A 23,392-nucleotide genomic window follows, 5' to 3' on the forward strand; every position below is an offset into this window, starting at 1 on the left:
AATGTATCCAAGTCTACTTCATAGTAACAATTCAGTTTAAGAAGTCTACATCGTTTTCAAATCGAGTACAGATCGAACACGATGCTTCTACCCTTGCAAGATTTTGGTAAACATTCAAACATTTGGGGATACATTTTACAGCAATTTTTCTCATATTCAAATTGACGTGAACTAAATGATGAACGCGTTTGTATGAAATATAAACTGGCCTTCTCGATCGGTCATCATCTTCAAAGAAAAATTCACCTCTTTTGAAGCTTGCAGTCCAATTTTTCACGGTCGCATACGAAGAACATTGATCACCAAGGGTAGTAAGGATATTTTTTCTTTTAATTTATTGCGTAACTCTGGTTTACTTTTATGACGTCAAACTTTACACTGACACTTCTAATAAGTTATTGTTCGTTGCTATGGTAACACAATATTTTGTTTATGCATGGAACTGGTCTAGGCTAACTAGATATCACTACATCCTCGTAGGAGACCAGCTTCGTTCTAATCCCTACTCCGTGATGTTTGCTGAATAGAGATGGGAACGCTAGTAGCCTGGCGGGGATCGATTAATAGTTGATCAATTATCAACCGACGAGGGTGAAATATCAAATTAAATTTAGAATAAAACATAATTAAAGGATAAAAATGATCGTACTCCAATTATTATATTCGATTGTCAGCTTGCAACCCTATTGCGGATCTGTGGATAAAATAAAAAAGTGAAAATCACGAAGGAAAAATAGGGGTTTATTGTAGAAGGGTGCAAAATTGAGAGTATTATGAATTTTTTCACGATAAAATAAAATAAAAAAAATATTGCCAAAAAAAGTTTATAATTAACAAACAAAAAAAGGATTGATCGTAGAAAGGTGAAAATCTAGGGTTGCATGTTATTTTTAATGCAAATAATAGAAAAATTAAGAAAAAAAATATGTCCAGAAATTATAAAAAAAAGTTAGGGGTGGACAATCCTTACCGATTAGGAGTATGAAAAATAGATAGTAGCCAATTCCCAGATATAACCCTGCTAATAATTAATTACTCAGTTTTCTGGATTCTACAAAGCTGTACGAGAAATAAATAGTTTAAATATTTCCGAACTAGTTTCCTAGATAACATATTTGTAATATAGCAAGTTCGAACAGAAGATAATGTATGAGGGTGTATGTATGTTTGTTGTTAAGAATATGAAAAAGATGTCAGTTTGAAATGTATTTATCAAGTTTCAAAATATACTACTCATCAAAAGCTCAGTTTACACTAATTTGAGCGTATATACTCGTACAAACGTTATACTAATAAATTACATGAAAGACATCAATCTCGATGTTTATATTCATTGTTATTGTGTTTAATTTTATGAACTTTTCAAATTGATCCAAACTTTGAAGAGCAATGTTATTAACCATAAGCTATTCTCGAGAGTTCCAATTATATAAATTATCATCTTCTCATAATATACACAATAAAAATTGTTAACTCCTAACTACTTGAAACTTCCTGTAAATTATTTTACAGGATGAAATTTCTCCTACTAAATTAAGATGTTCTGAAAACGTTCACTGATAAAGAATGCCTACAAATGACTCCGAATCTACCAAAGGAGGTCATGTGTAACTTAGACAACACAATGATACCAAGACCACCTACATTACCACCTGGACCTTTAGCACCAACATTAGGTATAAAATCTACTAGGAATAAGGATGAAAGTCAAGGAAGTGTTAGAAGTAAAACAAGTCAAACTTCCGAAGGTAAGAAATTATTACATCTGGACCAAAATCCTATATATTTTTTTTATTAAATTAAAAACATTATTTCAACTGTTGAAGCAAACCTCACGGCTCCGTTTCCGTTATATATTTCCCAAATATTCCAAATTTGTTCATCTAAAACTATAACCATGTATGCTATTTTCCATTGCACCATTCTGTAATCATGTCATCAATCTCTAAGAATATGTGGTGCAGCTCTTTATTTAATTTCATCTTTTCATCACCATATGTATTTCGTTGCCGCATTATCACATATATTTTTTACAGTTATATTCTTTCAAGTCAAGTTAAAACTTTGCAATTATCCAAACACACATCCAATGATGAAGTTAGTTGGGTCTATATGAAAAGTATTCTGGTATATTTTTATAAGAATGTCTTCTCATTTAAAATATTCCTAATCAATAATATGTCACCAAAAGGTAGTCGTATAATAATGAATTTAAACATTATGTGGCAGGTTTTAGATTAATGGACTTAAATAGTCAAAATAATGAGGAAACAGGAAGTGTTTACTCCATCTACAAGCAAAAAATAGATTCAATGTTCGAATCAGATTCCAGTAGTACGAAAAACAGTGTGCAAGCTAAAATAGAAAAAATGTTTCATGATGTAGCTAAAGACAACGGTATTCAAATAGATGAAATCGGAGTGCATACTTTCTCTGTAGACTATTTAGGATCAGTGCCACTTAACGACAAAGTTACTAGTTTGTCTGGACTACAAATACCGTTAAGAGATTTATATTTTAGCTACAAGAGAATTGTCAAATCAAAAACCGGGCTAACTGGCAGATTAGAGATATCCAGTAATGGTTTAAAGGTGCAGTATCAAGGAGAAAAAGGTAAGTCATATCTTACTTCCTTGAGAAATGTATAAATTTCATTTCAATATATTTCAGGTGACTTAGAACAACATAATTCTTTTCCAACAATAGCAGTTTGGAGTGCTGTGAAGTTCGTGATACAAGAAGATCGATCTCAACCGATATACGCTTTTCTACCTCTAATCACCGACCCCGATAATATGGACAAACGATCGTTGTTTCGAAAACTTACCGAAGCTGAGAAAAAGTATATTACAACAGAAGCACATTCGCCTTTATTCGCTGTTGTTATGAGAAAAATTGGAGTACAAAAACAATTGGAATGTCACGGGTGAGTAACTTCTCCTCATAAACAACGCAAAAACGCTCGTTGTATAGGTGAAAGCTGATATATGAGTCGTTTATTATTTCTTACAATATGGCTTTGTCTCAAACTTGTAGGTATATGTATCGATCTGTCATTATCTATTACTGTGAATTGAAATTTTATCCGTAAGAATGAGCTGTACATGATTATCATGAAATTCAACATGGAAGTAGTAAATACCTCAAGTTTTGAAAGTCTTATCGTGCTTTGAACCCTTTAATCCCACCTCTTCTCGGCGGGGGATTGATAAACGCAAACTACCTTCAGAAATCTATTAATGACTTGCCGTGCAAGAAATGAACGTTTTTGAACATTTTTTTAATAATAACTAAAAAACTATGCATATTAAGAGAAAAATTACTAAGTACCAAGTTGAAGTATACAAGTTAGTGAAGAGTTTGATTTTTTTATTTCCATAGCTGCAATATTTACCGATTTATGCCTCGTTAAGAAAATTCAAATCACAGTTGAGAGTTTGAAATATATGAAGGTTGAATAATGAGAAAACGGCGTATTTTTTTAAACGAAATGTAGAAGCATTTTAAAAAATCTTCGAATAAGCTACGATAGAAATCTTTAATAATAAATTACAATTAAAATAAAATTATTATCTTCACTTTTATGACGAAAAATTAAACTTAATCGGATTTATTAACTTGTGTAAAAATGTTTTCAAGAAGTTTAACTGGTTTTGGATTTATAATTTTAAAAATACATACCTTTTAATTTTTTTAGAATCCCTTCCTTATTTAGAAATTGAAAACTATAGAATTGAAGCAAGAACATTAAAATAAACAAATATGAAGAAATGAACATGTTGAACCGCGCTGGAAATGTAAAATTTTTTGAAATTGCGGCTTCCACTCTAAAGATATAATCAAGAGGGGGATGATAAGACTCATTCATTGATAAAAAATTATCCGATTTCATGGTCTCCATCTGCCTACCATTAGCAGTGTTCTCGACGATAAGCATATTTTTTCAAATTTTTACATTAATCCATTTTTTACTTTTCCCAGCTTCCATTTCTCGATATTTCTCCAATAATCAGGCAGATTGATGCCTTGGAATGAAGCAAAAGAGGTGATTCGTTGCGTGGAGTAGGTAGATTGATACCCCGGAATCGCTTCTTATTAATGAACGAATACCCACCCAAACTCCCTTTCCTTAATAATGGCTTCAAAGTGGAAGTCGAAATGAAACTTTGAGTTTCCAGTCCATTTCTGCATTTTTCATACATTCAAACAAAAATATGGTAAAAAAGTTTTGAAGTTCGCCACTGCCCTTCTATGCGCACACTTGCTTTTTCTAAACAGATAACTTTTGAATATGTGTCAAGTTCTAGAGGAAACTTCAAATTTTCAAAATCAAACGTGTGGACACGTGATGCTATTTTTTAGATAGAGTCTCCTCAAAAATGAGTGAAATGGATATATAAGAATATTTAAGGTATTCTATTCAATATTTGTTCTATTCTTTTACGAAATATTAAGCCCATAAATGTTTATTTCTTCGTTGTTATAAGGATATCACCCCTAAAGGATAGCATGTACACATTGTGCATATATAATTTTTGATCAAGATAGTAAGAGATACGCTTAATTCTGAATCTTCATACAAATCGATTGTGTCTGAAAGAAATGCGAGGTTAATACTCTATGTAGATATAAGGTTGGTGACTGGACTAGTAGTGCACGAGCTTGATCTATGTTATTTCATCTTGGGAAAAACAAATATTAAAATATTATTCATAAAGATATACAAGGATGGTCCCAGAAGAACCTGGCTTAACAAAGTAAATACGAAAATTTGGGAAAAATATAACTATTTTTCTCCTTTTAGCTCCATACACTTTTCCCAGCGATGTTCAATAAGTTCGATATCCTTCTTATAATAAGAATCGTCGAAGTCTGGGAAGAGGGAATAATCCGAGGGGGCTAAATCTGGCGAATAGAGTGCATGAGGTACTAATCTAAACTTTAACTCATTAATTTTTGTCGTTGCAATAATGGATGTGTGAGCTGGTGCATTGTCTTGTTAAAAAAACACTTTCTTCCTAATCAAATACGGCCATTTTTGCTTGATTTCTTCACTCGAGTTAGCATAATACTGGCCATTGATGATTTTTCCTTTCTCAAGACAGTCAGTGAAAATTATCCCATGCGCATCTCAAAACACCGTCGCCATGATCTTGCCTGCAGAAGGAACTGTATGTGCCGTCTTTGGAGCCAGTTTTCCCTTTTCAATCCATTGTTTTTATTGTCCTTTTGTTTCTGGTGTGCATTTATGGACCCACGTTTCATCCATGCTTACGAAACGGCTCAATAATTCGACTTTTATTTCAGTGAATCATTGCCAAACACTCGATAGAAACATCTCCTGGATGGTGTTTTTGTTCCATTGTGAGCAAACGCAGCACCCATTTTGCGCCCAGCTTTCTCATGTCCAAATTTTCAGTTAATATACGATGGACTGCACTTTTTTAAATGCCTACTATGTATGCTAGCTCGTTTACTTTCAAATCGTCATCTCTTTTGGTTGATCACTGCTAGACTGGTCTTCGCAGGTAGTACGGTCTTGGTTAAACTCTGCTATCCAATATTTTACTGTTGATAACGAAGGACCAGTCTCACCCAAAGTAGAATCAAGCTCAGCTTTTGTATTGGTTGAGGTTATTTCAAATAAAAGTATTGTATCACATAACGATAACTAATTTTTTCCATATTTATAAATTCACTGAAAACGTTCACTATTGATGGCTGCCAAACAAATAATAAACAACGTGGCGTCTTCAAACTTGAAACATATGCTCTATAGATGGTGTAATTTCTAATACAATCAATCAATTCCCGCCATCTCCATGTCAGCCAAGTAACTTTTGGGACCACCTCATCATAGCTAACATTCTGTCGATACCAAATACAGAGCGAACATAAAATCAATAGATTAAAATATATTTCTGTATATGCAAATTTTTCTTTTATCTAATTTGACAACAAATAAATTTCATTCCTAATCTGATTTAAAATCTTCTCATAATAATATCAAATTATTCACAAATAGAACCGTTCATAAATTTATGGATATTCCGGTTTTATAAATCAAAATAATGGTTCTACTGTAATGTAGGATACAAATTAATATAAATGAATAAAACTTTTCATCTGTCTAGACTCGAAATTTCATTTTTTTGTAACATATAACAAGACTAACAAGACATAAAAATTTATGCTATTAATTTCTAAAGAAAAAAAGGAGAAACTTTCCACTATTTTCAAAGTTCCACCTCGTAAGTCTACAAGTTTGACGAAAACTTTTTTATTAAGTTTGTTTGAAGTATGTTTCAGTGCCAAATGTACAAAAAAACATCTGCAGAAACTTCAACACCGCCGTTTTTCCATTCGTAAAAAACACATATTTCTAAATTGTAAATCATGACTAATTAATTTCATTGTTTCCTTTTGGAAGTGATATTGTGTGAGCCCAGAAAAGCTACAATGAAAAATTATGATAAGAACATGAATTTTAGTGGTCATGATTTACGAGCAGGTAGTTCGATTAATTTAGATATTTACAGGGTGCAAAAATGCTCTAAATTATTTCAGAAAAAATTCTAGATCAGATAATGAGAAATAAAAACAAAGTGAAAGGAAACTAATTTTCTCATTTGTAATAAAACGTTATATTATCTTTTATAAACTTCATCCTACAACTATTTGTTGTTATTTCCACAATTTCTCTGTGAAATATAATATATTTGGTGTGATACATTTTTTATCGCTTTCTATTTAGACCAGGATTGATAGTTTAGAAAAAATAGTAGTTGAAACCCATTGGGAAAGGAAAGGGGTATAAAAAAATATATAAAAAATTTATAATTAGCACACGTACTTTAGGGTTTTTCTAAGTGTGGTTTCCCAGGTATTGGGCGTGAATTTAAAAAAATAGGAAAAGTTATTCGTCAGATCCATGATTCTCTAATACTTCTGCTACCTCTTCTTCTTCTACTTGCTCTTTTTCTTCATCCTGGGTACAAATTGCACAAAAGTGATATATCGCATGTCTGCTCATTGATATCAAACAAGTCCTTAACAGTTGGTGATTCAACATTAGAGTACGACCGCCATTGACAATTTGTACATGCTAAGAAACAAAACAGTTCAAGGTTGGAGTAAAGTCCGAACTATTGTAAAATTCATTTAACACAAAGAATCAACATTTGCGATATTCACCTTAAACGGTGATAAAATTTAGGTCCTATACAGTCACATAGTTCGAAAACAATCTTGGAGCAAACAAGATGTACCAACACAAACCACATCGAAAGCTGAAAAACAACAAAAAAGCTAAAAAGCTCATGCTATCAATTTGGTGGAAATACAAAGGTATTGTGTTTTTTGAGCTTCTTCCAAGGAACCAAACGATCAATTCTGATGTTTACTGTCAATAATTAATGAAACTGGATGAAGTAATCCAAGAGAAACAGGAAAGGTTCAGTGTTCCATCATGATAATGCAGGGCCTCATCCATCTTTGGCAACTCGTAGGTAACTATTGGAGCTTGTTTCTGAAGTGATGCCACATCCCTCATACAACCCTAATCTGGCACCATCTGATTACCATTTATTTAGAAGTTTGCAGAAATCTTTGAATGGTGAAACTTTCACAATTGACGATGACCTTCAAACGCACCTGGATCAGTATTTTGCTGAAAAGGACCAGGAACTTTATTAGCGTGGAATCATGAAGCTGAAAAAAGATGACAAAAGGTCATATAGCAAAATGGAAAATATATAATTGATTAAAAACTATTCTTTGTCAATAAAAGTGTAATTTTATGCTACAAAACCGAAATTACTATGTCGTCCACCACTATATTTACTTCTTCATTATCTTCTACTGGGGAGTTTTCTGTATCTTTTACTCTATTGATCTTCCAGTTCCCATTGAATATTGATACATAGTAATATCATGCAGGTTTACAAATTCATTTCTGAGAAATTCTGGATAATAATTATTATTCTTATTATAACAATTATTCTCCACTTCTCAGTTAGGTGTCGCTGAGATTAATTGAATTTTTTGTCTGCTTCAAATGTTGCTAGCTCAGTTATTTTTATCCTTCAATAATTTTCCTCTTCGTGGTTATACTTTTGATGTACCGGTTTGGGTGCAAATGTTAAATTCGACCAGATCTGAAACTGACCATTTTAAATGACTATGTGAGATGTATAATGAAGGTATTAATTGCTTTAATAATGTATGGAGAATTAAATTAATCCATTAGTATTCTGTTTCTGTTTTGATACTACTTTTTTAATATGTTTGATGAAACTACAGTTGTACATTATTACAGCTATTATCATTATATTTGAAAGACAAAAATCAGCAAATTTGATCGCAAAACCACGGAATTCTTAGTTTCAAGTATTCTGATAATAAAAATGCACCAATTGCTAGATTCTGAGAAATAGTTTGTGTTGATAATTAATTCTTCTTTCGATTTAAGATTTGTCTGTCAAACTTCAGAAGATGCCATAGTGATAGCAGCTACATTGTATAAATCTTTAGTATCTCACATGAAAGCAAAAGAAAAACGGCCTAGAAATAGGAATGGTGTTACTACTTGTATGTCCATAACGTCAAGTGTAAACAGAGATAAATCAGGAAATTCAATTCCTGTTAGACCACCTCGAAAGAAACGGAGCAATGCTTCTTCCGTAACAAGCGAAAATGATATTAGTGTGAGTATACCGAACATTCTTTTCTATAGACCTCCTCCAATATTTTCTGATGATTCTACGTAGCGCACTTCATGAAATTTATTTTATAAATAGTCAAGTTGAATTATCATATATTTTAGATACCTGATACCAAGCCTCTACTGAATTCTCATAGACTTCCCAAAAAAAGTACGAAGACAAAAAGAGCACCGACAGTTCCTGAACCTAAAAAAGAAGATTTAAATGCTATTGTACCCTATGAAGAGCCAATCAAACCAGAAACTAATAGAAAAAGTCATGAAACAAAATCCAATAGTAGAAGTCAATCAGTAAGTGACTCTGGTAAAGAAGAGTTTCATGAAATTAAACCAAAAACATTTACGGGTTCGTTAATACTCCATTTATTATACGAAGATACAAAATTGTTAACAGTTGACTTATATACTTTCCAGATAAACTTAATACTTACATGAGTAGAGAGCAGAAACAGCTACATGCAGAAATAAAACAAGTGATGAATGATGGAGGAAAGAATTGTTTGAAGAAGGTGATGAGAAAAAATGAAGATGCCATAAGAAAAGCAGAGAATTCTGGTGATATCTTAACAAAAGTGACCATTCCTAGATCTGGTAGCTTTTTAAACACTGGAGGTTTGACGAAATACAAGAATAAAGGTTCAAGGTAAAAAAATATTTTAGACTATATGTTTATTGAAAAAAATCATTTTAATATCATATCACATAAATATTTCGTCGATATATACAAATAAAAGGAAGTATCAACTTTCTTCCAAAGAGAGCTGTAAAGTTATACAATCATTTGTTTAGTTCGAAAGATACAGAGGCTCTAGTGGAAGAAACGAATTTGTGGTCGGATAGAAATTACTTTTTTTCAAGTTTCCGTTCAATTAAATACTTGATTTAATCTATAATTAACAATTATTAACTATAACATCCTAAAGAATGGTTAATTGATCCGCATTATAATTATAGAAGTAAAACTAACTCTATCTCTACATCGCTCCCTTCAAATTTTTCATTGTTCGAAACGGTTTTTCCATGTCAGTTTGTTCAGGACGCGCGCCGCTTCTTTTTCACTGCTTCAACAGACTCAAATTTTGTTACTTTTATTGGAAATTTGATTCGTCACACGTTATTACTTTTTCTAATAAGTTTTAATCATTGTTGTTCAAATATGAGCATCTTCAACATCTTCTCGGCCGTCTTGAAAACGCTTAAACCTCTCAAAAGCACGGGGCTGCTACAAACATTCATTGTCATATACTTGTTTCAATAAATTATGACTTTCATTTGCAGTTTCCTGTGGTATTTAACAACAATCCGTTGCTCTATTTTCACGGCAAAACAATAAAACAATTCTTACACAAACGAAGGCGACGGCAACACTGGTTTGTTTACAGACACGGTAAACATTGTATTCTACAGAGTAGGTTTCAAGTTAAATAGCTAACCTTTGCCACATGAGTACTTTTCTCTTTAGTAGCACTACTCTTGTTAAATTTCATTACTTAACATCCATAGTTCGTATTTTTGCAATGATTAAAGTAGATCAGAGCCAACTCTTATCGGGCTGCTTTTACCTTAAAAAGTAATTTCCTTTATTAAATTTAATCAAGACCGCCACTTGATGACATATGTCACTTATTTCAAACTACATGTATTCCTTATTCTAATTGTAGTTTTTTCTTGCTTTCAATCCCTATCCTTTAAGCTACCCCAATTAAGTTGCACTAGCTACATATAGAAAATATAGTTGATTGCCATTGTATTTGTACCAATTCCCTTGTAGTACAGAATTTTCAACGAAATTCGCGGTCCGATAGATTATTGAGATGGAATCTAATTAGAAAGACAGTTCATTAGAACTTTTCTTGTTAATGCAGTAATTAACTACATATTATCGATAATACAAACTAACTCGTATTTAATGAACCGTGACAGTTGGGAAGCGTGAATGCTTAAATCGACTTAAACGGTGAAAAAACAATTTAAAAGATACTCCAGTCAAATTAGGATTCAGAATTGAAAAAATTGAGTAAAATTATTGCATTCACCTTCATATTGACGTTTTAAAAGTGGAGGGTGAATTTTTTGTCCTGTTTATCACTACGTGCAATCAGTACCTATATTGGATACATTGGATTCACATATATTTTCATTAGTACTATCAGCAAAATGGTTGTTGGTTATTAAGTATGATTATGTTTGGGACTAATGCCCAGTGAAATTATTATTCCTTGGACAATTTGTGTGGGTCTTTTGAAACTAATATACTTAGTTTATATGAATGTACGTTCAAAAACATAACGGTAAGTCCAATGTTTATATAATCACAAGAGTAGTGATGAACAAATTTCGAATTCTTTCTAGTTATTTTAAGACTACTTCCTTTTTGCAATTCTTGATCACAAGGTTTTGTCGAAAAATTGAAGATTCAGCTTATTCTTTGGGTGCTATTCAATATTTTGCTTTCTGTATGAGCTTCATATTTATAATAATAATCTCAGGATAACCTGCATTGACTCAGAGTGAAGGCACTGTAGTAAAAAAGTACCGTAAAAAAATAGAACTCTTAAATGAAAGATATTTTTCATGAAGAAAAACATCCAACAGAAATATTGGATATTATATTCAAAAGTTTTTTCATTACCTGTTGTCGAAATTTTGTTATGGCAAAATTTTTTATGTCCACCATTTGTCGTGAGCGAAAGAAGTTTCAGTAAATTATCAAGTATTCATATGAAACAGGAAAGGCTTACAGAACTCGTTATCATTTCTATCGAATCCGAAATATATGAAAAAATTGACTTCACCGAAATTATTGACGTGAGCGTAGTATGTTTGAAGGAGTTAAAAATATTGGTGAAATAATATTGATTCGTTTGTGTGGCTTTATCTCCCATCCCATCCAAACAATTTAATAGTTCGGGAAAAGTGTGGATTGATCGGAAGAAAAGAAATACATCTTTCAATTTCAATACTATTCTAACCCACTTGAGTATTTCAGATTCTCTTTAAACTACCCGGTCTAGTATATTTGGGGTAAATATGTAAAAACGCTTTCCTTTCAGACGAAATTTGTTTCAGAAGTAATGACCAAGGTAATGGAGGATCTCCATTGGGTTTTAAAGAAATATTTAACGAGCTTTCCCTTCAAGAAGGTCTCCACTCCTTAGACGACATTCTAAGCGTCATAATCGACCCTGAAGGAATGTCCTTTAATGATCTCAAACCTATTTACAAAGAATTTCTTCTGAAGCTTTCCGTAACACTCACCAAAGATGAACTATATCAAAGAGCAAAATCCATAATGAGAAGACAGAAAAAAAAGTTGTTAAGAAAAGCTCCTCAACAAAAAGATAGAGTTAGCATCGGTGGGAAGTTTAGGAGATTAAAACATATATTCCAAAAGAATTTTAAATTAACTCTTAAAAAGAAGATAAAACAGGTAGATAAAAATAATATTAAGAATATTAATTATTTATAACTTCATTAAAATATTATTCATAGAATCACATAGTCCAGAAGAGCTTGGTTGATATTCCATCACAAATGGACTCAAAACTACCAGAAAGCTCCATATCTACATCTTCCTATGACACAAGGCAATTCCAACCCAAAGAAGAGAATATTCCGAACAGAAAACAACATCAAAAGAAAAAAATTCGGAGGGACCGAGCGAGCACCAGCGAAGAAAGCGATTTCTTTTCATTGAGAAAGAGCAGAAGCAGATCTCAGGGATTTAGCTTACTGCACAATCAAAACAGGAACTCTTCTTCTGGGTACGTGTCTTGCTCCGAATGCTCTTATGATTCTGATACTTGTACCTGTGTATCAGCCGATAAGTGTTATTGCAGCTTAGGGCAGAAGGATACTTCAAGAAGGTCGAGGTAAGATAAGTACAATGCATCTGCACTTTTATATATTTTTTCACTCGGTATATTGTAGGTTTAACTTGATCACCATCATTATCACTATAAACATCATAATTATATGATTTGATGGAGATTTTTACAAAATTATCTTAATATTTCCAGATGCAGTAGTTCGATATGTCGCAAACAAGAAACCTGTAGATGTGGCAGAAAAAATTCAGTAGTTTACTGCGAATGTGATACTGATTCTTGTACGGAAAGTAACAAGTGTTATTGTCCGAATATATGTTATAATCCGGCTACTATAGACCCTATTTGTGAGAGGGGCTTCACTCAAGACTCAGACCATCATCGACATAATAAACTTTGTAAGAAGAAGTCAAATACAAAGAGTACGAAAAGCTTGGAATATTTTTTGAATCCTCCTGAAAAGTACTATGAGAAATTGAAAAGTCGGAATACTCAGTCTTTGGTGTCCTTAGAAGAAAATGGTATCGGAGAAAGAGATTACGATCAATGCAATGGAGGATTGCATAATTATTTGCAGGGTAAAGCTGTACATAGAAATGGAACTGCGCCATGCAGACCAACTGCTGCAAAAAATCACGGTTCTGCCAAAAGTCATCGCTCTAGTAAGTTATATGACTAATAATAAAATTCATTATACTATAGAGATTTCGTGTTTTCACCAGATAATAACGATATAATGTTGAGTATAGTGAAATCTGTTCGTTTGAAAACTCTAATGAGAAAAAACTCAGTAAGCTGATAGGGATGTGCTTTTGATCTTCATGACAAAGGTAACATCAAATTACCACCCATTAAGCAAGCTATCAAGTTACAGTATATTTTTAAACAGAACGTAATCGAAGGGAGCCAGATCATGAGAATACAGCGGACAACTTGGACAGCGAAATATCCAGATGACATAATTTTACTGGCCATAATCTCTTCTTCTAGGTTAACAAAGGAGATTACATCTTCAAAATCTCTAATGAATCTTTTGCTTGATTGGAAGCATGTTCTTCGGATTATGTCCATTGTATTTTTATTTTTGGATTATAATAGTGTACTCGTTTTTCGGAAAACAACCACTTTTATTTCCATACAAAATATTGCATACCCGTTCGGTTGAGATATTTATTCCATCACTTACTTTTATTTGACGATTCCGAAAATTCAGAATCATCTGTATTAATATGGCCAATTCTAAGACAGAACCTCACAAATTATTCATTTGGATGGAGCACTTTCAAGTTAAAATTTACATATCTTTTCCTCGGTACATTCAATTGTCTTTCCATAAAAATAATGAGGTTCAATCCACACCTTAAATTATTTTCTCTCTATATTTACCCATCTTTACAACACAGTTTCCTTTACATGACTATTAAGATTAATCTTTATGTAAGATACACGTGAAATTTGGCAGATGAAAAAGTTTAACTGATCAATATAATATTTAGTATCCTATCAGTTTTATTCAATTGTAAAATCTATTCCATAGAAAGTCATCAAACTACAAAAAAAGAAACAATTTTATAACTTTCCATCCATTAATTGGACATATTGTTACGAATCGAATAGTTTTCAAAATGTGATAGCTTTGTCAATAAAAACGGCTTTGTAGAAGTGTTGCCCCCCTAAGAGTTTTGCTCCATTATGTTGTATAAAAATATATGCTATAAAACGAAATTGCTTACGGAAGAGCCTTGGAAGTTTTCCCACCCACCGATAGCATAAAAACAGAGCTGACCTCGCTCAAAACTGCTGCTTGATTATCTTTTTATCCTCACAATATCACATCTTTTATTAAAATTTCTCTATTTTATCGAAAGATACATGAAGATTTTCACTAAATTGTGTTCGACATGTATCTATACTATGAGTTACAAACGTTTAAATTTTTTATCAAATGTCTAGATTTTTGAAAGCTTGAATTTTGATTGATCGTGTCTCCATATTCAATTACTTAGAATAGTAATAACGAAATTAATAAGCTATATTAACGATACAACAAAAATTCTAATCATTCCTAATACACTGATAAAAGTATAATTTGAAGTAAGGTTGATATTTTCTTATACATACACTGAACTCATTTTAATGATCCACTTCGCTTCAATTGGTATGAAACTATCACTATCGTTACCCAGTCCCAAAATAAATAAAGTCTGTATCCACTAGGAAACCTAATTCACTCATGTGGTTTTCTGGTCTTTATACATGATGTATACTTCTTTTCGTGCTAAGGGGGTAACTTCATCTATTGCAATATGTAGTATGAATGTTGCTACTTACGTTTTAAGATAGACAAAAAAACAAATACTCTCTAGTAAGACCAATACTCTTTTGCAATCATTGGGTGCCAAGTAAGGACTGTACGGTGGATGACTCATCAATTAGATGTTTTGATTGTTCAAAAACGTTTTTGTTTGAAATGATGTGTGAGAGCTCGCATTGTCGTGGTGGAGAATGATTCTTGTACGATTGATTTTTCTTAACTTTTAGAACACTTTTGACAAACAAATGCTAGTATATCATTCTGAATTGAAAGTTCTACGTTGCTCTAATGGAACGGTGGTGACATGTCCAGCTATTCCGAATAAATTGACATTTACTTCGAAGTGCTTCGAGCGCGAACAAATTTTGTTAGTTTTAGATCGTCTTGAAAGACCCATACAGTCGATTGTTGCTTAAAGACGTCTTTTGAAGCACCGTGATTAATTTTTTTCAGCATTCATTTGCACCAATCGACACGAACTTTTTGTTATACGATTGTCAAATTCTGCGGTATCCAACGGGAACAAATCTTTTTGACAGCAAATGTTCATGCCATGTTGATTGCATGCGAGTGGAAGTAATTCCCAAGTATGCCTCAACCTCACAGTGTATCACATGACGATCTTGCAAGATCAGCTTACGCACAGCAAAGGAAGTTTTCTTGTACAACAGCAGATTCTGGACAACCTTTCAGAAATTCATCTTATAAAGAAGTGCGACCACGATCGAATTCGGGAAACCAGTTTCATCACCAAAATTAATAGCGAGTTGATCGCCACATTGCTGTTAGTTTAATCCACGGTGGTTGAATGTCATAGAAAATCATACGAAAATGTAGAACTTTATGTTGGCAATGGCAATGTCAGATTTGATATATTCACATCAGTGGCGCCATATCTCAAAACTGTCGTAAGCTCCACATGAGCAATTTTATATATTATACGTAGAGCGCCATAATGATATGGTGGCAGTCGTACTCTGTCTACTCTGACTGTCTACACTGTCTGACTCCATCGAAATGTACTAATTGTAATTTATTAGTTACCATTAACTCTGCTTTAATTATAGTATCCAATACTCTTTTTCGACTATACGAATTGGGATACGTTCGATTCGGAGACTATGATAAGAAAGGTTAAATCGATATTCAAGATGTTGCCGGACAGGATGGACAAACAACAAATTTTATCGTTAAATCTTAAAAACCTATCGATAGATCTTCAAGAACAACTTTCCGACTGCTCGTGTCATTTTGTCAACTTCTTTAATAGTACTCCGAAAATTTTTTCCATATAAATTTTGTAAATAATAGATTTATCGAATTCTGTCATTTTACGAGCTAAGTTTGTCGTCAAATGATTAATTCCCGTTTTTCTGTTATGTCAAGCTGCTGTTATTATTACTATCTTTGGTATCTTTGAGTTTATGCAATTATTTTTTATTGAAATGAACAATAATTATTCTATATTTTATAGCTAATATTAATATCATCAAATTTAGTAAATTTTAGTTCCTTTTAAATGTTTAATTGTCTCCTCAACATCATCACAATATTCTTTTTGACCTACTTTCATAAACTTTGGAAGTACAACGACTTTGTGATACCACCTATGAAATGATGTTTCTCAAATTTCCATAGATTTCCATTTCAATGTTATCTAACACTGTGGACATTATTTCTTTGAATTATATACTTGTGCGATTTATTCTGAGATACATTCAATAATAGGCAGTCCTGTACTTGCTAATAACTACTGAAAAAACATGTTACAAATAGTATAAGATTTGGAGTTATTCGTTTACGCTATTCATTCTTTATTATATAATCTAATTATCAATACGTTAACTTAACTATCTTCAATTCATCTTATATTAATCAATTCCTGTTAATTAATTAACACTTCATTAGTTCTCGTTTCCGGAAATATAATAAGATATTACTCGTTCGTTTTATTCTCCACTTAGTTCGATTCTGTATGACCTGGATTCGCAATGAGCAGCGACTCTTTGTCTAAAACTTTCTTCCCTTTTCCTAGATTCTCATCCTGAGTTAAATCGGGATGCAACGTCCTTGAAACCAAGTTCGGGTCGGCTTTTGCTGACTTACCTAATATCCGGTTAGATGGAAAGTCCAATTAAAAAGAATATCAAAGATATCATTAAAAGGTTTTGAATGTTTGAGAACGTGCATATTATCTCTAGAAACTAAAAATTCTGTGCTGTTTATGCAAGATTGAAATTTATATTCTACTATATCTGTAGTTTAATCATGAATACGGTAAAGTAATTTTATAAATATTTCTGTGATTCTTTTCTATTTTCAAGAGATTGTAAATTGAAATAAATGACGTGGTCGTAGGCAATTTGAATGATGCCAATTGAAAATAACTGATGCTTCTTTTATGATTATTCTAGAATAAGTCGAAGTTTTACTTCAGCATTGGACAATTTTTATTAAAAGATAGATAAACTGTGAACGTGGTTCGAACGTTTAGAAAATGTTGCAATAAAATGAAATGTGTCAATAAGTGACAAAAGAAATTAAGAATAGAAAATCTCCTTTGATGATATGCATTTCTTTCAGTTAGCCTGAGTCTGTCCCCTCACCGACAGCATGTTCAAAGAAAAGTTTCACGACAATTTGTTCAAACGAACGTACGCCCAACTGCCCCATTTATTCAATAAAATTTCTTGAGCTCATAGGTTGATATTGCTTGATTTTCTTAGTTTCCCAAATTTTTTCCCCGAATTTTCCCCATTTGATGGAACCAAATTTTTCATTTGTATTTGTTTTACAAAATTTTCTCCAACGTAGATACTTTGGCTTTCAATAAATTTGTTTCTCTAAGTTATAAGCTATTTTTGTAAATATTCTAAAATATTTTGCTGCCTAAGTTCTTTATGAACAATTACGTCGATTTTCTGAGCAAAATTTCTGTTCTAAAAATCACATTCCGCACCAAAGATAACATGTTATTCAAAAAATTGAGATTAATCAAATAATTTTATTGATAAATTTCAATGTTTCAATTTTATGATATACAATTCGTAACCACCGTAATACTCAAATCGGTAAAATTGGAGAAAAATGCGAAACTTTTCTTTACATTTTTAACACCAAAATTGGAAATATTATTGTTTTGTTTAGATTGGTTTGAGTATGTTTTCTAATTTAATTACATCAAAGGCATCTTCAAATTTATAAAGTGGTTTCCTTTAAAATGAATCACTATCAATAAAGAATCAAAATTTAACTAAATTATCAATAATTTCAAGAGTTTTAAAACATTTTGTTGAAATAGAACTCATTCAAGAAGGCCATAAGCCCACATAAGAAGGCATAACATCGAATAGATAAGGTATGTTTTGTAGGATAAAAGTAAATTATAAACATTTTACAAAAAAAAATCTTTTTATTAACACTATATGTGGTTAGAAAAGAAGAACAACTTCTTAAATTGAAGTCCGGACATCTCTTTTATCAAAATGAAAATCCCAACAGCCCTGACGGTGGTATAGGATTCTTAATAAACAAACATATAAAAATATAACACTTTCCATAAGTAAAAGGTATGAAATTAAAATTATTCAATTATATGCTCCTACGACAGCCCACACAGATGAGGAAGTTGACATCTTCTATGGTGACATAGAAATAGCACTTAAAGAGAATCGATGCTACTATACTTTTATTATGGGGGACTTTAACGCCAAAATTGGAAAACAAACAGATATGTCGGAGGTGGCAATTGGAAGCTTTGGAATAGATGGTCGAAATGAGAGAGGACAGACATTGATAGATTTCCTGCACAATCAAAAGTTATATGTAATGAACAGCTTCTTTCAAAAGAAATTGCATAGACGATGGACTTGGGTAAACCCAAATGGAAGAACAAAAAATGAAATAGACTTTTTTATCACGAGGCGGAAAAGATTTGTCACAGATGTTACAGTTCTAAATAAATTCAGTATAGGGAGTGATCATAGAGCTGTAAGAGCAACTGTAAGAATAAACGCCAGAAATGAACGACAAAAAATGATAAGAAAGAAAAAACAAATAAAGTGGGAGACCCCAGAAGATATTGATGCGTATAATACTTTCTTAACTGAATCCCTGAACACGAACCAGTCACTAGACATAAACATATTAAATGAAGAAATCACTGGAACAATATTAAAAGCACAACAAAAATACTGTAAAAGAGATGGAGATAAAGAAGAAAAAATAAGCAAAAATACAAAAGATCTAATTAGACAAAGAAGACTTCTAGTAGAACAACAAAAGGAAGATACAAGCGAAATAAGAACACTAAATAAGACTATTTCAAAAGAAATACGGAAAGATTTAAGGAAATATAACACAGAAAAAACCAGACAAGTAATCGAAGAAAATAAAAGTATGAAGGTGCTTAGAAGGAGACTAGCTGATGGGAAAAAGGAAATCGTCAAACTCAAGGATAACAACAAAAAAGAAACAAACAATAGGAGAGAATTGGTAAAAATTGTAGAAGAATTCTACAAGGAACTATATAGGAGCAGAAGAGAAGAATTAAATATCACAGAAAATAAAATGAAAGTCGTAAACCAAGGTTCAGAACTTGTACCCGAAATAACAATTGAAGAGTCAAAAAATGCCCTAACGGAAATGAAAAACAAGAAAGCGGCAGGAGAAGACCAAATTGTGATAGAAGCTGTCAAAGTTGGGGGTGAGAAACTTTTAAAAGAAATAATCTCCCTCTTCAATCTATGTCTACAAAAGGGGGAAATCCCGGAAAAGTGGAGAAATGCGACGATAATTCTCATCCACAAAAAAGGGGATATAACGAACCTTGAAAACTATAGACCTATAAGCTTGCTTTCTCACCTTTATAAATGGTTCACTAAGATCGTAACGAAACGCTGGGAACGAAAGTTAGACTTTTATCAGCCCAGAGAACAGGCGGGGTTCAGAATAGGGTATGGAACAAACGACCATTTGCAAATGATTAAGATACTGATAGAAAAATCCATAGAATATAATAGGCCCCTCGTAATGATATTTGTCGATTTTAGAAAGGCGTTTGACACAGTTGAACTTCCAGCAATTTTATCAGCCCTGCAACAATGTAGGATAGACTACAGTTACGCAAAGCTCATTAAACACATATATGAAAACGCAACTCTAAATGTAAATCTCCACTAACCAACAAATAAGATACATGTAGGACGCGGGATTAGACAAGGAGACACTATCTCTCCTAAGATCTTCACATGTGTGTTGGAATACTCTTTCAAAAAATTAAACTGGGAAGGGAAAGGTATAAATATCGACGGTGAGTATCTAAACCACCTGCGTTTCGCAGACGATATCGTCATAATCACCGACAATATGCAAGTATGCAAGACGCTCGGCAGATGGCCATGGATTTGAAAAGAACCACAATGAATGTTGGCCTAGAAATAAATTTAGACAAAACCAAATTTATGACAAATCTGGTAACAAATGATAACATAATTATCGATGGAGGTGAGATAGCGCAAATATATGACTATAAATATCTAGGCCATGAAGTAAGGATAGGAAGAGATAACCAAACGTGTGAGATAACGCGTCGAATACAGTTAGGATGGATAGCTTTTGGCAAGTTGAGTAATACCTTGAAATCAGACTTACCAATAAGCCCAAAGAGAAAAGTATATGAGCAGTGTGTTATAACGGTGATGTCCTATGGGGCAGAGACCCTTACTCTCACGAGACAAACTGCAGGAAAGATGAGAGTGGCGCAACGGGCAATGGAAAGGGCAATGTTGGGAATTACGAGAAGGGATAGAATTACAAATGAGAACATAAGAAGAAGAACAAACGTTAAGGACATTATTGAAATTATAGCCCAAAAGAAATGGAAATAGGCAGGCCATGTAGCCCGAATGACGGATAATAGATGGACGAAAAGAATATTGGAGTGGAGGCCAAGAATGGATAAGAGAAGTAGAGGCAGGCCGCCAACAAGATGGAGTGACGATGTGAAGAAAATTGTAGGAAATTGGATACATACAGCTCAAGATAGAGATAGATGGTTTAAACTAGAGGAGGCCTATATCCAGCAGTGGATGGAAGATGGCTGATAGATGATGATATGTGGTTAGATGGGGCGACACATTGCAAGAATCGTATAGCAATATTATCAAGAGGGTTGGAGTTACTACCATGTTTTGACTTGTCAGAAGTCTCGGCTTTAAGCAAATAAAACATGTTTGGAATATCGTAAAGAGACGCCTACAATAAATACCTGGCTCACCAAATAAAGTAGATCCCCTGTTTTATCGAATGATCATTAATTCTTAGTATGGGATATCGCCTTCAAGCAAATATAAATGTTAGATGAAGGAAGATATACTATTTTTAAATTTTTTCAAAATTCTATAATTTTCTATTATTTTGTCACTTTCTACCATTAAGTTTTTATTATTTCACTTCCGTATATGCTTAAAATTTGACTGTAAGTTGAAGCATTTCCGATGGTTGGGTTGAGGTGAAATTGAAGCCATAAAAAGCATTCACTTAAGATACTGAAAGCCATCCCAGCCGAGGTAAACAATAAGTGTATCCAAAATTAGATTTAGCGTCGACATGCTTAAAAGGAGGTTTTTATTAAAATACGTAGAATTGTTTGTTTTAGGTCAAATTTGATCACATTTTAAAAAAATGAAATCACCAATGCTAATTGAATGAAATTGCAAAGTGTCCATACATGAATAACCATACCGTTTACTTAATTCTCGAAGTGATTTATCGTTTTATTTCAGATGGCCGAACAGTCCAGTCAACAGCGATTTCTTCCGGTGTTTGTACAGAAGCCCTTTCAGTTAAAAAATCCGCAGAGATAGCAGCTCTCTTCTCGGACATAAAACTGAGCCAAACAACGGATATAGCCCATTTAAATTCTGAAAATATCGACTCTGCATCAATAGTATCATCAAAAAATTCTTGCAACAAAATGTATTCTCATTCAAAATACTCGAAACCAAAATCTCAAATTGGCACCAGCTCGAAATCGCACTATACTCACTTACTTAAGAATCAAAGTAATTTGTATGCTTTAAAAACTACTTCGAGTGCTTCCAGAGGAATGTCTTCTGTCCGAAGTGGATCACATTCCAGTAAAAATGGCAAGCTGAATATGTATAGTGCTAAAAACGGTTTGTATACAATCCAGAGTCAATCTGATGAATCAAGAAGGTCGAGTTCTTGTGAGGGTAAAAAATTGGAAAATAGAGCATATCTTGATTTGAGAAATGAAGTAGAAAGAAATATGAGAAACGTTAGTAGTAATATCGAAAACTCTTTAGGATATTTACCTTAGGATAGAAAATATTCATTCAATTCTAAAGCCTAAGTGCTAGCTGAGCATGTTTTGTAGTTAACAATATTGATTATTTATAATGTGCAATATTTATTTCATTGATAGTTTCAATGTATTTTTTCTCCTTCCTATATTGTAAACAACGCATTTTGACACTATTTTAAATCACGTAAGTAACAATTACCGGTAGCTATTGCCTTCAAGGACAAGTTGTATGGCAACTTACCTCTACTATGCCATATGTATCTTATTCACTCCAAAAACAACCCATATTTGATGAGTTTCTACTACAAACATAGAAAATATCTTAGTTTTCTATATCATCACCAACGTCAATCTAATAAAGATTCACTATTAGGATACGAGGAAATATCTATGAAAAAGGTGGACTTCTGCATGGAATATTCACACCATAAACACAGCTTTTTCGTATATATAAACAGCACAGTTTCTGGAATTGCATAAACAGTTTTGGTTTAGGACCATTTCTTGAAATATTGATACGTTGCTTCAAAACCTGATTTTTCTATATGCTGCAAAAGACAAGTAATTTTGGCTGATTCTTCTGTATCCATTTGGCTGTTATAAAAATTAATAATAATTTCAATTTCTCCCAATTTTTGATAATAATCTGTAGGATTGACATTGTAGATAAAATAAAGCTTATGATGCTATAGAAATCTGTGAAAGCTCTCCTTAATTGCGTGAGGAAAGTATCGAAATAAATTAATGAAAATTTAAGAATAAATCCTGGGGAAAGGGAAAAACTCTTATACTTGTATGCTACACGGGATGTGAATATATTTACCAGTAATCTACTGCTCGTCTATTAAATGTTTCTTACATCCCTTGTAGTATAAATTCATGTATTGTGGTGGAAAAACTTGTAAAACAGACGAAAACAAAGAACTGAAACGAATTAAAATTGCACATAGTCTTGTACCGATTTTATTTGTATGATATGACTTTTTTCTTCAATTTAAACTGATCATTTGATAAATTGATTAGTATTGACCAGAAGAAAAGATTTTTTTATTGTAAGTGAGGGTAGAGGAGAAAAAATAGAGTTCACCTAAATTTCAATTATAGCTTATTCATAGAAAATTTTTTTGTCAGCATCATAAAAAGACAAAGTTTTCGATTTGATGCTAATTTGCAAAGTGACTTTTTCATTTGTCTAGGTTACC

The 23,392-nt window shown here is 32.6% G+C and overlaps 1 protein-coding gene across 1 annotated transcript; it reads left to right on the top strand.

The window, feature by feature from the left end:
- Positions 1-1,624: 1,624 nt before the first annotated feature.
- On the top strand, positions 1,625-22,205 carry LOC130891771 (uncharacterized). Its single transcript, XM_057796734.1, has 12 exons — positions 1,625-1,748; positions 2,230-2,613; positions 2,671-2,926; positions 8,471-8,705; positions 8,825-8,978; positions 9,033-9,068; positions 9,137-9,365; positions 11,792-12,174; positions 12,273-12,594; positions 12,781-13,070; positions 21,628-21,841; positions 21,959-22,205. The coding sequence occupies exons 1-12, from the start codon at positions 1,625-1,627 to the stop codon at positions 22,203-22,205; spliced, it is 2,874 nt and encodes a 957-aa protein (XP_057652717.1).
- The last annotated feature ends 1,187 nt before the right edge of the window (positions 22,206-23,392 follow it).

The sequence above is a fragment of the Diorhabda carinulata genome, chromosome 3 (assembly GCF_026250575.1).
Source record: "Diorhabda carinulata isolate Delta chromosome 3, icDioCari1.1, whole genome shotgun sequence".
Lineage (NCBI taxonomy): Eukaryota > Metazoa > Arthropoda > Insecta > Coleoptera > Chrysomelidae > Diorhabda > Diorhabda carinulata.